Source organism: Amblyraja radiata, chromosome 1 (genome assembly GCF_010909765.2).
Source record: "Amblyraja radiata isolate CabotCenter1 chromosome 1, sAmbRad1.1.pri, whole genome shotgun sequence".
NCBI lineage: Eukaryota > Metazoa > Chordata > Chondrichthyes > Rajiformes > Rajidae > Amblyraja > Amblyraja radiata.
Genome location: NC_045956.1, coordinates 180,541,696 through 180,558,246, shown reverse-complemented (window position 1 = coordinate 180,558,246; position 16,551 = coordinate 180,541,696). Strand labels below are relative to the sequence as shown.

The 16,551-nt window shown below is 50.8% G+C and overlaps 1 protein-coding gene across 1 annotated transcript in view; it reads right to left on the bottom strand.

Annotated features, from left to right (window-relative positions):
• The window catches only part of LOC116986795 (collagen alpha-1(I) chain-like), a 67,831-nt gene that overhangs the window by 12,589 nt on the left and 38,691 nt on the right, over nt 1–16,551 (bottom strand). The window contains exons 11-14 of the mRNA XM_033042535.1: nt 15,129–16,221; nt 4,108–4,233; nt 1,426–1,566; nt 269–513 (exon numbers count right to left, since the gene is read on the bottom strand). Of these exons, the coding sequence (XP_032898426.1) occupies nt 269–513; nt 1,426–1,566; nt 4,108–4,233; nt 15,129–16,221 (1,605 nt within the window). The remainder of the gene's footprint in view (nt 1–268; nt 514–1,425; nt 1,567–4,107; nt 4,234–15,128; nt 16,222–16,551) is intronic.

Here is a 16,551-nt window from a genome sequence, read left to right as displayed (position 1 = left end):
CCCCTGGGACCCTCACCCCCAATTCTCTCTCCCCCAGTCCCCTCACCCCCAGCTCTCTCTCCCCTGGGACCCTCACCCCCACTTCTCTCTCCCCCAGTCCCCTCACCCCTGGCTCTCTCTCCCCCAGCTCTCTCACCCCCACTTCTCTCTCACTTGGGACCCTCACCCCCAGCTCTCTCTCCCCCAGTCCCCTCACCCCCACTTCTCTCTCCCCTGGCCCCCTCCCCCCCGGCCCTCTCCCCCCCAGGCCCTGCAACCCTCTCCTCGCTGCCGCCTTCGCCCGCTCCTTGTACGACAACCCTGCCGCCCCCACCTCCCCCGGCCAGGCCTGCCCTCGACTGCCCACTCCCACCCCCACCCCAGGCTGCGGGGCCCAGCACGAGGCTGAGCCCTCACCCCCGGGGGGAGACGCCCCAGCCCTGGGGGGAGAGCCCTCACCCCCGGGGTCTCTGGTCAGCAGGGGCACGGAGACGGCAGCATGGTGGGTGGGGTGGGTCCGGGGGCGTCTGGCACCTGTGGGGAGAGCAGAGGGGGGCAATGAAGCATGGCTGTGGGGGGGGCGGGATCTCACCACCCCTTCATAGATACCTCCCCCTCCCCACCCCCTCACTCACCACTTCCCTACCACCCACCCCCCACCCCAAAAAGGGGTCCCTATCCATGTTCTCCACAGATGCTGCCTGACCCGCTGAGTTACTCCAGCACTCTGTGAAACGTCACCTATCCATGTTCTCCACAGATGCTGCCTGACCCGCTGAGTTACTCCAGCACTCTGTTTATCTGAAGTTTCGAGGGAGAGAGGGGCCTGTTTCCGTGCTGCGTTGCTATGTCGGGCAGATACCAGGACACCCACCACATGCAAGTTTGAGATGAGACTTTCATCACGTGTACCGAGGTACAGTGAAAAGCTTTTGTTACGTGCTGTCCAGTCAGCGGAAAGACAATACATGATTATAATGTCCAGATACAGGATAAAGGGAACAATGTGGATAACGTATAGTGCAAGGTAAAGCCAGCAAAGTCCGATCAAAGATAGTCCGAGGGTCACTAATGAGGTAGATAGTAGTTCAGCACTGCTCGCTAGTTGTGGTAGGATGGTTCAGTTGCCTGATAACAGCCGGGAAGAAACTGTCCCTGAATCTGGAGGTGTGCGTTTTCACACTTCTGTACCTCTTGCCCGATGGGAGAGGGAGTGGCCGGGGTGAGACTGGTCCTTGATGATGCTGCTGGCCTTGCCCAGGCAGCGTGAGGTGTAGATGGAGTCAATGGAAGGGAGGTTGGTTTGTGTGATGGTCTGGGCTGCGTCCACAATTCACTGCAATTTCTTGCGGGTCTTGGATGGAGCGTCCAGTGCCAGATATCCCCCCTGCTCGCACCACACTCACCCCCCTGCCCCCCCCCCCCCCCACCACCACACAGGCTCACCTCTGTCCTCCGTGCCCCTGGTCAGGTACGAGGTTGTTGCCGGCCCACTCTCTCCACGCTCCCCTCTTGCCCTCAGCGAGCAGTAGCCCCTGGAGCGGCCAGCGTGGGACGGCACGGCATCACGAGCGGCCTCAAGCGGATCTGCCAGGTTGAAAGGGAGGATGAGTGGGAGGGAACTGCAGATGCTGCTTTACACAACATGCTGCAGTAACTCAGCGGGACAGGCAGCATCTCTGGAGAAGGAATGGGTGATGTTTCGGGTTCAGAACTTTCTTCAGACTGACTTTAGAGATGCGTGTAGCAAAGGTACAGCAGTTATCATGGGTGACTTTAATCTACATAGAGATTGGGCCAAACAAATTGGTAGTAGCGCTGAGGAGGAGGATTTCCTGGAATATACACGGGATTGTTTTTTAGACCAATATGTAGAGGAACCGACTAGAGAACAGGCCATCCTAGACTGGGTATTGTGTAATGAGGAAGGATTAGTTAGCGATCTTGTGCAAAGCCCCTTGGGCAACAATGACCATAATATGGTGGAATTCTGCATTAGGATGGAGAGTGACACGGTTAATTCAGAGACCAGGGTCCTGAACTTAAAGAAAGGAGACTTGGAAGGTATGAGATGGAATTGGCTCGGATAGACGGGCAAATTGTACTCAAAGGGTTGACGGTGGAGATGGAATGGCAAAGATTTAAAGACCGCATGGATGAACTCCAGAAATTGTTCATCCCTGTCTGGCGAAAAAATAAAACAGGGAAGGCGGCTCAACCGTGGCTAACGAGGGAAATCAAGGATAGTGTTCAATCCAAGAAAGAGGCAAATACATTGGCCAGAGGAAGCAGCAAACCAGAGCTCTGGGGGAAATTTTGAACTCAATAGAGGAGGACAAAGGGGTTAATTAAGAGAGGGGAAAAAGGGCATGAAAGATAGCTTGCGGGGAATATAAAAACTGACTGTAAAAGCTGCTTTAGATATGTAAAAAAGAAAAGATTAGTGAAGACAAATGTCAGAGACAGGTGAATTTATAATGAGAAACAAGAAATGGCAAAACAGTTAAACGAGTTCTGTCTTCACCAGTCCCAGAAATACTAGGGGACCGAGCATCTAGCGGGAGGGAGGGACTGAAGGGAATCCACATTAGTCAGGAAATGGTGTTAGGTAAACTGTAGTGACTGAAGGCAGATAAATCCCCAGGGCCTGGGTCTACATCCCAGAGTACTCAAGGGGTAGCCCAAGAAATCATGGATACATTGGTGATTATTTTCCAATATTCTAGACTCTGGATCAGTTCCTGAGGACTGGAGGGTAGCCAATGTAATTCCACTTTTTAAGAAAGGAGAGAGAGAGAGAGAGAGAGAGAGAGAGAGAGAGAGAGAGAGAGAGAGAGAGAGAGAGAGAGAGAAAACGGGGAATTATAGACCGGTTAGCCTTACATCGGTAGTGGGGAAGATGCTGGAGTCGATTGTTAGAGATGTTATAGCAGCGCATTTGGAAAGCAGTGACAAGATCGGTCAAACTCAGCATGGATTTATGAAGGGGAAATCGTGCTTGACTAATCTTCTGGAATTATTTGAGGATGTAACAAGCAGAATGGATAAGGGAGAGCCAGTGGATGTGGTGTATCGGGACTTTCAAAAAGCCTTTGACAAGGTTCCACACAAGAGATTAGTGTGCAAAATTAGAGCACATGGTATTGGGGGTAGGGTATTGACATGGATAGAGAACTGGTTGGCAGACAGGAAGCAAAGAGTAGGAATTAACGGGTCCTTTTCAGAATGGCAGGCAGTGACTAGTGGGGTGCCGCAAGGCTCGGTGCTGGGACCCCAGTTATTTACAATATATATTAACGATTTAGACGAGGGAATTAAATGTGACATCTCCAAGTTTGCGGATGACACAAAGCTGGGCGGCAGTGTGAACTGTGAGGAGGATGCTATGAGGATGCAGGGCGACTTGGATAGGTTGGGTGAGTGGGCAGATGCATGGCAGATGCAGTATAGTGTGGATAAATGTGAAGTTAGCCACTTTGGTGGCAAGAACAGGAAGGCAGATTCTTATCTAAATGGTGTCAGATTAGGAAAAGGGGAGATATAACGAGACCTGGGTGTCCTTGTACATCAGTCACTGAAAGTAAACATGCAGGTAGAGCAGGCAGTGAAGTAAGTTAATGGCATGGTGGCCTTCATTGCGAAAGGATTTAAGTTTAGGAGCAAAGAGGTCCTTCTGCAGTTGTACAGGGCCCTGGTGAGACCACACCTGGAGTATTGCGTGCAATTTTGGTCTCCTAATTTGAGGAAGGACATTCTTGCTATTGAGGGAGTGCAGAGTAGGTTCACCAGGTTAGTTCCCGGGATGGCAGGACTGACATATGATGAAAGAATGGGGCGACTGGGCTTGTATTCACTGGAATTTAGAAGGATGAGAGGGTATCTCATAGAAACATAATAAATTCTTAAAGGATTGAACAGGCTAGATGCAAGAAAAATGTTCCCAATGGATATTTTTAAGGTAGAGATAGATAGATTCTTGATTAGTACGGGTGTCAGTTATGGGGAGAAGGCAGGAGAATGGGGTTAGGAGGGAGAGATATATCAGCCATGAGCAGCCATGGACTTGATGGGCCGAATGGATAATTCAGCTCCTATCACGTGATGTTATGAGAGAAGGAGAGAGCTGACCTGGCCTGCAGACATCACTGCTGTTCTCCGAGTCCCCGAGGCCAATTCTACGCCTCATCCCTGCATTGGCGACGTAGAACAGCTCCGAGCTGCCCGCCGGTTTGTAGGGCAACATCAGGTGAACATCTGCAAGACCACACATGGGACAGGTCACGCACGACACATTGCAGCACAATTAGGCCATTCGGCCCATCACGTCTACTCCACCACTCAATCATCCTCTCAACCCCATTCTCCTGCCTTCTCCCCATTAACCACCTGACACCCGCACTAGGTTCATGCGTCTGATCTGGGTGATCTGCAACTTTGTTATATTACACTGAAGAGACGCGAGCTTGGCTGGTCGTGTTTGTGGAACAAACTAAATCTCAGCGGGTCAAGCAGCATCCATCAGTGGAGGCAAAAGGGATGGTCGACATTTCAGGTTGACACCCTGCCTTGGGACCAGGAATGTAAGGGGAAACCTAATTCTGCTCATACAACTTATGAACATGCATTAGGCCATTCGGCCCATCATGTCTACGCCACCATTCAATCATGGCTGATCTATCTCTCCCTCTCAACCCCATTCTCCTGTCTCCTCCCCATAACCCCCCCGACACCCGTACTAATCATACAATCGGAGATGCCTCCGGTCTGAAAAACAACCGTCTATCTAGCCGTCTCTTCAGCAGCCTGTGCTGCAAGATCCAGAATTGTACGAAGGAACTGCAGATGCTGGTTTACACCGAAGATAGTGAACGCTCAGAGTAGAGGATTCTAAAACTAGGGAGCACTGAGAGGGGAGAGGTGTAAGAGCGACCTCTGGGTCAACTTTTTCACTTAGAAACATAGAAACATAGAAATTAGGTGCAGGAGTAAGCCATTCGGCCCTTCGAGCCTGCACCGCCATTCAATATGATCATGGCTGATCATCCAACTCAGTATCCTGTACCTGCCTTCTCTCCATACCCTCTGATCCCCTTAGCCACAAGGGCCACATCTAACTCCCTCTTAAATATAGCCAATGAACTGGCCTCGACTACCCTCTGTGGCAGAGAGTTCCAGAGATTCACCACTCTCTGTGTGAAAAAAGTTCTTCTCATCTCGGTTTTAAAGGATTTCCCCCTTATCCTTAAGCTGTGACCCCTTGTCCTGGACTTCCCCAACATCGGGAGCAATCTTCCTGCATCTAGCCTGTCCAACCCCTTAAGAATTTTGTAAGTTTCTATAAGATCCCCTCTCAATCTCCTAAATTCTAGAGAGTATAAACCAAGTCTATCCAGTCTTTCTTCATAAGACAGTCCTGACATCCCAGCAATCAGTCTGGTGAACCTTCTCTGCACTCCCTCTATGGCAATAATGTCCTTCCTCAGATTTGGAGACCAAAACTGTACGCAATACTCCAGGTGTGGTCTCACCAAGACCCTGTACAACTGCAGTAGAACCTCCCTGCTCCTATACTCAAATCAAATCAACTCAAATTAGCGGGTGGTCCGTATCTGGAGCGAAGCTTTAAGACATTTGGACAGATATATGAACAAAACACAAGTGCTTTGTGGAACTCAGCAAGTTAGGTAGTGTCAAGGGAGGGAAAGGACGATAAGAAAGATGTTGGGGGAGTCCAAAACCAGGGGCCACAGTTTAAGAATAATAATAATAATAATAATAATAATAATTTGTTTATAGGGACAGTGCATATTAATGAACATTTTGCATGTAAATATGCGAGATTGTAGCCAATCAGTAGCTAATTTCCGTCTCTAGTCCCAGGCAAAGGTAGGTGAAGTGTCTTGCCCAAGGACACAACGACAGTACACACTCCAAGCATAAGGGGTAAGCCATTTAAAATGGAGATGAGGAAACACTTTTTCACACAGAGTGTTGTGAGTCTGTGGAATTCTCTGCCTCAGAGGGCGGTGGAGGCAGATTCTCTGGATACTTTCAACAGAGAGCTAGATAGGGCTCTTAGAAATAGCGGAGTCAGGGGATATGGGGAGAAGGCAGGAACGGGAAGTCTGAAGAAGGGTTTCGGCCGAAACCTTCGTTCCATAGATGCTGCCTCACCCGCTGAGTTTCTCCAGCAATTTTGTCTACCTTCAATTTTCCAGCATCTGCAGTTCCTTCTTGAACAGGGGGTAAATTTAGCTGACCCAGGAGGTAAATGTGTTTGGTTCTGGTATACCGGTATCTGTTCATCATCAGTTGTTCATAAATAAGTGAAATAACACTGTTATGTGCTATTAAAGTTGCCTGGGGTAAACAGGACGAAAAAGGTTGGTAACCTCTGGGCTAAACCCTTCCTATCCATGTACCTGTCTAAATGTTATTATAGTCCCTGCCTCAACAGAGAGTTGTGAGTCTGGGGAATTTTCTGCCTCAGAGGGCGGTGGAGGCGGTACTTTCAACAGAGAGCTAGATAGGGCTCTTAAAGATAGCGGAGTCAGGGAATATGGGGAGTAGGCAGGAACGGGGTACCGATTGTGGATGATCAGCCATGATTACATTGAATGGCGGTGCTGGCTCGAAGGGCCGAATGGCCTCCTCCTGCATCTATTGTCTATTGTCCACAACCTCCTCTGGCAGCTCGTTCCATTCACCCACCACCCTGTGTGTGGACAAGTTGCACCTCAGTTTCCTATTCAATCTTCCCCCTTTCACCTGGAACCTGTGTGCTCTGGTTTTTGATTCCCCTACTCTGGGGACCTTATCGATGTTGCGGATGGTTTCATACACCTCCATAAGCTCACCCCTCCAGCGCTCCACGGAAACAAGACCTAGCCTATCCAGTTACAGCAATCTAGAGTCCTCAACACAATGAGGCAGAGACCTAAGCGGCAAATTCCCCCCCCCTCTGAATCACATACATAGAAAATAGGTGCAGGTGGAGGCCATTCGGCCCTTCGAGCCAGCACCACCATTCATTGTGATCATGGCTGATCATCCCCAATCGGCCTGCCTTCTCCCCATATCCCTAGACTCCACTAGCCCTAGAGCTCTATCTAACTCTCTCTTAAATCCATCCAGTGATTTGTCCTCCACTGCCCTCTGTGGCAGGGAATTCCACAAATTTCACAACTCTCTGGGTGAAAAAGTTTCTTCTCACCTCAGTTTTAAATGGCCTCCCCTTTATTCTAAGACTGTGGGCCCCTGGTTCTGGACTCGCCCAACATTGGGAACATTTTTCCCGCATCTAGCTTGTCCAGTCCTTTTATAATTTTATATGTTTCTATAAGATACCCCCTCATCCTTCCAAACTCCAGTGAATACAAGCCTAGTCTTTTCAATCTTTCCTCATGACAGTCCCGCCATCCCAGGGATCAATCTCGTGAACCTACGCTGCACTGCCTCAATCACAAGGATGTCCTTCCTCAAATTAGGAGACCAAAACTGTACACAATACTCCAGATGTGGTCTCACCAGAGCCCTATACAACTGCAGAAGAACCTCCTATACTGAAATCCTCTTGTTATGAAAGCCAACATTCCATTAGCATCATGTAGCAAGTCACTGGCCCTAGCAACGGTTTAGGAAGGAACTGCAGATCCTGGTTTACACCAGAGATAAACTCAAAATGCTGCCGTAACTCAGCGGGACAGGCAGCGTCTCTGGTGAAAAGAAAATTCTCGAGTGGTACGAGTGTCAGGGATTACGGGGAGATAGATGGCTGGAGAATGGGGTTGAGAGGGAGAGAAAGATCAACCACAATTTAATGGTGGTGGACGATGGGCCGAATGGCCAACATCTGCTCCTATCACATATAACCTTATGAACAGGTGACAGAGATACAGAGCGGAAACAGACCTTTCGGCCCACCGAGTCCGCACCGACCAGCGATCCTCGTACACTAACACTACCCTACACACACTAGGGACAATTTACATTTGCACCAAGCCAATTAACCTACAAACCCGCACGTCTTTGGAGTGTGGGAGGAAACTGAAAATCTCGGAGAAAACCCGCGCAGGTCATGGGGAGAACGTATAAACTCCGTACAGACAGCACCCGTAGTCGGGATCGACCCCGGATCTCTGGCGCTGCAAGCGTTGCAAGGCAGCAACTCTACCGCTGCGCCACCGTGCCATCCACTATTAGAATGCTGTCTGAGGAAGGGTTTTGACCCGAAACGTCACCTATCCATGTTCTCCACAGATGCTGCCTGACCCGCTGAGTTACTCCAGCACTCTGTGTCTATCTTCGGCCCTAGCAACAGACTCAAACCCAAACCCCTGCCCCACCCCCCCCACCCCCTGAGACCCGTGCACCGGACTGCCCCCACCCCCAGCACACAAACTCTGACAGTGCCACACTCCCCGATCCCCAGGCCCCAGGCCTACCCCCTGTGGGTCCAGGCACCAGACTCCCTCTGGCCCATTGACCCTGGCAGCAGCTTGGCAACCCCCTTCCACCAGTCTCCAGCCTGGCCCTTCGGCCCCCGCGCTGCCGGCCAGTACATCAATGCGACCAGTCTACATGACAACCTGCAGTGGTGCCCAAACTCCACCACCAGGACCAGAACTCTGGCCCGTGATGTCACAAAGCACTGCCATGATGGCAAAGGAAATGCATTGTTCCATATTTAGCCCAGTAACGGAACAGAAAGTCAGCCCTTGCTCTCCCCTAACTTCAACCAAGTCAAGGCCCATGCACGGACCACAGCCCCTCTACTTCCTGAGTAGATTACGGAGAGTCGGTTTGTCAAGGAGGACTCTCTCAAACTTCTATAAGTGCACAGTAGAGAGCATGCTGACCAGTTGCATCGTGGCTTGGTTCGGCAATTTGAGTGCCCAGGATCAGAAAAGACTACAAAAAGTAGTAAACACTGCCCAGTCCATCATCGGCTCTGACCTCCCTACCATCGAGGGGATCTATCGCAGTCGCTGCCACAAAAAGGCTGGCAGCATCATCAAGGATCCACACCATCCTGGCCACACACTCAAAGAGGCGGCGCCGACTTTATCATCGGGAGCCTGGGAGCTCCAAACCGGCCTTGTCGGCTTCGGCAGCCGCGGGCTCCAACCAGGAAGCGGCCGTTCCAGGTGGCCCAGCCGCCGAAAGGACTCTCCCGAAGCCGGGGCAAGACCACCCGGTGAGAACGGCCAGGGACATCGGGCCTCCGTAGAGGCAATTGCGGTGGCCTCAATAGGCCTGACTTTGGGGTGACCATGGTGTGGGGACTGGACATTGTGCCTTCCTCCACAGTGCTATCCACTGTGGGGGGATGATTTTTTTGTCTAATTGTAGTCCTGTAGGTCTGTGTCCAAGATGGCTGCCGTGAAGAGAGAGTGGACGCTGGCGCGCTTTGGCTGCCGCTGCTCTCTCTTCACACTGTGTTTATGATTTTCTGGTTTTGGATTGAATTCTGTTTTTAATTTGTGTCTCTGTGATGTCTTTTTTACCTGTTCTATTCCGATTATATGTTTTTATTCCGATTACTATGTAAGGTGTCCTTGAGATGTCTGAAAGGCGCCCATTAAATAAAATTTATTATTATTATTATTATCTCTCCGCTGCCATCAGGTAGAAGGTGCAGGAACCTAAAATCTGGTACATCCAGGTTCAGGAACAGCTCCTTCTCCACAGCTATCAGACTATTAAACACAACTTCAAACAAACTCTGAACTATATATATAATATAAGATGTTGGTGCGGCCACATTCACAGTATTGTATTCAGATCTGGAGGCCATGCTATAGGAAAGATGTTGGAAGATGTCAAAATTGGAAGGTTCCAGAAAAGATTCACGAGACAGTGCGAGGACTCGAGGGTCAGAGCTGTAGGGAGAGGTTGAGCAGGCTATTCCTTGCAGTGCAGGAGGATGAGGGGAGATCTTATAGAGATGTGCAACATCATGAGGGGAATAGATCGGGTAGATGCACAGAATCTCTTGCCCAGAGTATGGGAATCGAGGACCAGAGGACGTAGGTTTAAGGTGAAGGGGAAAAGATTTGATGGAAACCGGAGGGTTAATTTTGTTTTTAACACAGATTGTGATGGGTGTATGAAACAAGCTGCCGGAGGAGGTGCTTGATGCAGGGACTGTCGAAACGTTTAAGAAATATTTAGACTGGTAGATGGAGAGGAGAGGGTTACAGGGATAGCAGGCAAGCAGGTGGGACTAGTGTAGATGGGACATGTTGGTCAATGTGGGCAGGTTGAGCTGAATGGCCCGTTTCCACGTTGAATGTCTCTATGGCTAAGGATCCAGTCCACAAGAATGCATGAGCTTTATAGCCAGCAATAAAACCAATGGAATCATAGTAATACATAGTGGACAGGCCCATCGGCCCAACAAGTCCATACTGGCCAAGATGCCTCATCTACTCTTGTCCCACATGCCTCTAAAAGAGATTGAGTATTTATTTGTTAGACACACCAGATATAAACAGGAGCTGTGAAACTCTTACTTAGAGGCACAGTGTCCCAGAGCACAGAAACAGGTTCTTCAGCCCGATTCATCCATGCCGACCAAGATAACCATATAATAACCATATAACAATGACAGCACGGAAACAGGCCATCTCGACCCTTCTAGTCCGTGCCGAACACGTATTCTCCCCTAGTCCCATATACCTGTGCTCAGACCATAACCCTCCATTTCTTTCCCGTCCATATAACTATCCAATTTATTTTTAAATGATAAAAATGAACCTGCCTCCACCACCTTCACTGGAAGCTCATTCCACACAGCCACCACTCTCTGAGTAAAGAAGTTCCCCCTCATGTTACCCCTAAACTTCTGTCCCTTAATTCTCAAGTCATGTCCCCTTGTTTGAATCTTCCCTACTCTCAGTGGGAAAAGCTTATCCACGTCAACTCTGTCTATCCCTCTCATCATTTTAAGACCTCTATCAAGTCCCCCTTAACCTTCTGCGCTCCAAAGAGTAAAGCCCTAACTTGTTCAACCTTTCTCTGTAACTTAGTTGCTGAAACCAGGCAACATTCTAGTAAATCTCCTCTGTACTCTCTCTATTTTGTTGACATCCTTCCTATAATTAGGCGACCAAATTGTACCCCATACTCCAGAATTGGCCTCACCAATGCCTTGTACAATTTTAACATTACATCCCAACTTCTATACTCAATGCTCTGATTTATAAAGGCCAGCACACCAAAAGCTTTCTTTACCACCCTATCTACATGAGATTCCACTTTCAGGGAACTGTGCACAGTTATTCCCAGATCCCTCTGTTCACCTGCATTCTTCAATTCCCTACCATTACCATGTACGTCCTATTTTGATTTGTCCTGCCAAGATGTAGCACCTCACATTTATCAGCATTAAACTCCATCTGCCATCTTTCAGTCCACTCTTCCAACTGGCATAAATCTCTCTGTAGACTTTGAAAATCTACTTCATTATCCACAACCCCACCTATCTTAGTATCATCTGTACGTTTCAATGAGGTCCCCCCTCATTCTTCTAAACTCCAGTGAGTACAGGCCCAGTGCCGACAAACGCTCATCATAGGTTAACCCACTCATTCCTGGAATATTGTAAACCTCCTCTGGACCCTCTACAGAGCCAGCACATCCTTCCTCAGATATGGGGTCTAAAATTGCTCACAATATTCCAAATGAAGCCTGACCAGAGCCTTCTAGAGCCTCAGCATTACATCCCTGTTATTGTATCCAAGCCCTCTTGAAATAAATGCTAGCATTGAGTTTGTTTTCTTTACAACTGATTCGGCTTGTAGATTAACTGCACCAACACTCCCAAGTCCCTTTGCCCCTCCGATCTCTGGATTCTCTCCCCATTTAGAAAATAGTCTACGCCTTTATTCCTACGACCAACTCCACACTTTGCTACACTATATTCCATCTGCCACTTCTCTGCCCACTCTCCCAACCTGTCCAAGTCCTTCTGTAGAATCCCTGCTTTCTCTACACTACCTGCACCTCCACCTATTTTCGTATCATCCGCAAACTTGGCCACAAATCGTCAATCCCCTCGTCCAAATCATTAATATACAATGTGAAGAGTAACGGCCCCAGCACCGACCCTTGCGGAACTCCACTAGTCACTGGCAGCCAAGCCACTCTTTGTCTTCTGCCATCCAGCCAACCTGCTATCCATGCTAGTATCTGCCCCTTGATGCCGTGGGCTCTCATCTTCCTTAGCAGCCTCACGTGTGGCACCTTATCAAAGACTTTCTGAAAATCTAAGTAAACAACATCTACTGACTCTCCTTTGTCTGTCCTGCTATTGACTTCTTCAAAGAATTCCAGCAGGTTTGTCAAGCAAGACGTCCCCTTCACAAAGCCACGCTGACTTCCGCCTATTTTATCGTGAATCTCATAGTACTCCGTAACCTCATCCTTTATAATGGACTCTAAAATCTTACAAACCACCAGTCAGACTAACTGGCCTAGAGTTCCCACTATTCTGCTTTGCTCCCTTCTTGTGCAGCGGGGTAATATTGGCAATTTTCCAATCATCTGGGACGTCTCCTGACTCTAGTGATTCCTGAAATATCACTGTCAATGTCCCCACAATCTCTAAAGCCACCTCTTTCAGAACCCTAGGGTGAGAAAATTACCTTCTTGGTTCTGCTTTTCAATTTGGTACCTAGCTGTTCAAATTCCTTTAGCAGAACCTCTTTCCTCATTCTACCTACGTCATTGCTACCCAAATGGACCACGACGACTGGATCTTTCCCCTTCCACTCCAAGTTCCTCTGCGGGTCAGATGAGGTGTCCTGAACCTGGGCACCAGGCAGGCAACACAGCCTTCGGCACTCTCAATCCTCTGTGGATCGTCACCTTGTCATGGTGGAGAAGCTTGTGTGGACCTGAGATCCTGAGAGCGATGCCGTCTGGAGCTATCTATACCCCTGGTAGGGCCACCCATGGCGGTAAGGTGGAGGGGGAGATCTCTGACAAAGAGCAATCCAACCAAGACCTCAACAGTGGAACAGGCGGAGGACGATGGCTGACCTTAGAGGAGCGTCACGACGGCTGGGAAGGCGGATGAAGGCTGCAGCAGAAAAGGATCTCCGGTCGTCTTGGACTACATGCCATTGGATCCTGACCCTGATCTGTCAAGGACCGTGGGGTGGCTGTCTGTGCACCAGTCTCCCCATGTTAAACAAAGTCTCGCACAGGCGTCCTCCATATAGGGAATAGCACCCTGGAGACACCCATGGTCAGCCATGACCGAGGGGGTGGGGGGGGGGGGGGGGGGCTGAGATGAAGACACTCCCCAAGTTTTTATTCCCTGTCCCCTCTGGAATGGCCCCCTGAACCACAGTGCATTGGTCAGGTTGCTCATCATTCCTATAGTCCACTAACTCAGTCCTCAACTCTGTTCCCCTGCCTGCCTCACTAGCAGTCACACCCTCTACCTCACCACGACCACTATCCCTCTAAACCTATCAATAGACAATAGACAATAGGTGCAGGAGTAGGCCATTCGGCCCTTCGAGCCAGCACCGCCATTCAATATGATCATGGCTGATCATCCCCAATCAGTACCCCGTTCCTGCCTTCTCCCCATATCCCCTGACTCCGCTATCTTTAAGAGCCCTATCCAGCTCTCTCTTGAAAGGTTCCAGAGAACCTGCTTCCGCCGCCCTCTGAGGCAGAGAATTCCACAGATTCACAACTCTCTGTGTGAAAAAGTGTTTCCTCGTCTCCGTTCTAAATGGCTTACTCCTTATTCTTAAACTGTGGCCCCTGGTTCTGGACTCCCCCAACATCGGGAACATGTTTCCTCCCTCTAGCGTGTCCAAATCCCTAATAATCTTGTATGTATCAATAAGATTCCCTCTCATCCTTCTAAACTCAAGAGTGTACAAGCCCAGCCACTCCATTCTCTCAGCATATGACAGTCCCGCCATCCCGGGAATTAACCTTGTGAACCTACGCTGCACTCCCTAAATAGGGAGAATGTCCTTCCTCAAATTAGGGGACCAAAACTGCACACAATACTCCATGTACTTGTACAAACACACGGCTTAGACACAAAATGCTGGAGTAACTCAGCAGATCAGGCAGCATCTCTGGAGTAAAGGAAAAGGTGATGTTTCGGGTCAGAACCCTTCTTCAGACCTAACCCGAATGGTCATCTATTCAGAACAAGTAGATAGATAGGCTGGTCAGGACAGACACAAAGTGCTGGAGTAACTCAGTGGGTCACGCAGCATCTGTGGAGCACATGAATAGGTGACCCTTCTGCAGACCTCTGCTCTGCCTATTGTACGTTACTTTAATTTGATTGTATTAATGTATAGTATTATGTGACCCTGATGACTTGCAGGCAAAACAAAGCTTTTCCCTGTACCTGGGTACACATGACAATAACCAATGTAAACCTGCCCTTCACGCCCCTTCCCATGTATAAACATACCTGTAATTTCTACATGGTGACACCAAAATGTATAAAAAAGGCTTTTATTAAAATCTGAAAATGTACACTTTAGCCACTTGTGATTTTCTTCTATTACAAATTTCAAATTGTGGAGTAGAGGCAAATGAATAAATGATGGGTCTTTGTCCCAAACATTATGGAGGGCACTGTATCTTTAATTGGACTTTACCTCGCACTAAACGTTATTCCCTTTATCCTGCATCTGTACACGGTGGATAGCTCGATGGTAATCATGTGTAGTCTTTCCGCTGACTGGTTAGACAATAGACAATAGGTGCAGGAGTAGGCCATTCAGCCCTTCGAGCCAGCACCGCCATTCAATGTGATCATGGCTGATCATCCCCAATCAGTACCCCGTTCCTGCCTTCTCCCCATATCCCCTGACTGCGCTATCTTTAAGAGCCCTATCTAGCTCTCTCTTGAAAGCATCCAGAGAACCGGCCTCCACTGCCCTCTGAGGCAGAGAATTCCACAGACTCACCACTCTCTGTGAGAAAAAGTGTTTCCTCGTCAACGTTCTAAATGGCTTACCCCTTATTCTTAAACTGTGGCCCCTGGGTTAAACTGTGGCCCCTGGGTTAAACTGTGGCCCCTGGACAATTAGCAGGCAACAAAAGCTTTTCACTGTACCTCGGTACACGTGACAATAAACTGAACTAATTCAGGCACTGACCTGTGTGTCCGGCATGGCCAGAGACGGTGGTGGTTCCCGTGGTCTCCGGCGCTGTTTCCTCGGTGGAGTCGTGGCACTGTGCCGGTGGTGGTGGCGACTGGCCGAGCCCCGACGTCTGTGTGGATACGTCCACCTTGCTGCCGTCCTTCACCGCGGCAACCCGCTCTCCCGCCCAGTCCCGACCGAGGGTCTGCCCGGCCTCGGCGGTCGGACCTTCCGAGGGGCGCTCGAACAAGAGGGGGAGGGAGGGCCAGAATGCCGGCATGGGCATTGGCAGGGGGGGGTAAGGTGGGCCGGTGTGGGCCACTGCAGGGGCAGAGGAGGGGTGGGGAGGTGACGGTGAGAGATGTGGACGTGCCGGTGAGGGGTGCCGTCCGGAGACCAGACGCGTCCACTCTGCATCTGTGCCCGTGAGCCGGGACATCCCCGGGGGCGAGGGAGGGGTGCCCAGGGTGTCGGGCCGGTTGGGGGACAGGGTGACCCTGACGTGAGACATCACGGTCCGGATGGGGGAGCGGGGGGGGGAGCAGGACTCTGCTGGGCTCCCTCCCACCCGGCTGGACTTGCCCACTGGCCACGGGTCACCCCGCGGCCACCACCCCTCCTCCCCTCCGAGCCCGGCCTCGGGAGAGCCGTGGGCGGGGTCGGCGTCCACAGGAGGGGGCGCGGGGAGGGGAGCAGAGGGTGGGAGGCTGGTGGGGAGGGGAGTGGAGGACAGGGCACTGGAGGGAAGGGGGGCAGAATATGAGGCGCTGGATGGGTGGGGAGCAGAGGGCAGGAGGCTGGAGGCTTGAGGAGCGGAGGGGCTGGCGGCTTGTGTAGTGGAGGGCGAGGGGCTGGCGTGACAAGGTTTCCTGCGGGAGGAGAAGGTGATGGCAGCAATGGGCTGTGCCTGCTGGCAGACGGAGAGGACGGGCACGGGTTCCCCCATGGACCCTCCCAGGGCAGCCCCTCCCGCTGGGCTCTGGGGCCGGGATCTTGCTGTGCCGAGGGACGGGAGCCCTGCCAGGGGGTGGGCAGGCCAGCTGGAGTCTGCAGACGAGGAGGGGTCCGACTTCAGCGATGAATCCTCGGCTCCAGCCCACCACGTTCCCTGCCAAAGACACCAGCATCAATCTGACTGCTCGCCGGTACAGCTCCCACCCACCCAGCCCAAAGACTACAGGCTCAGTGTCTCAGCACGGACACGTGCCCTAGGGCCCACACACGGACACAGGCCCTAGGGCCCACACACACACAGACACGTGCCCTAGGGCCCACACATGGACACGTGCCCTACGGCCCACACACGGACACGTGCCCTACGGCCCACACACGGACACGGGCCCTACGGCCCACACACAGACACGGGCCCTAGGGCCCACACACATGGACACAGGCCCTAGGGCCCACACACGGACACAGGCCCTAGGGCCCACACACA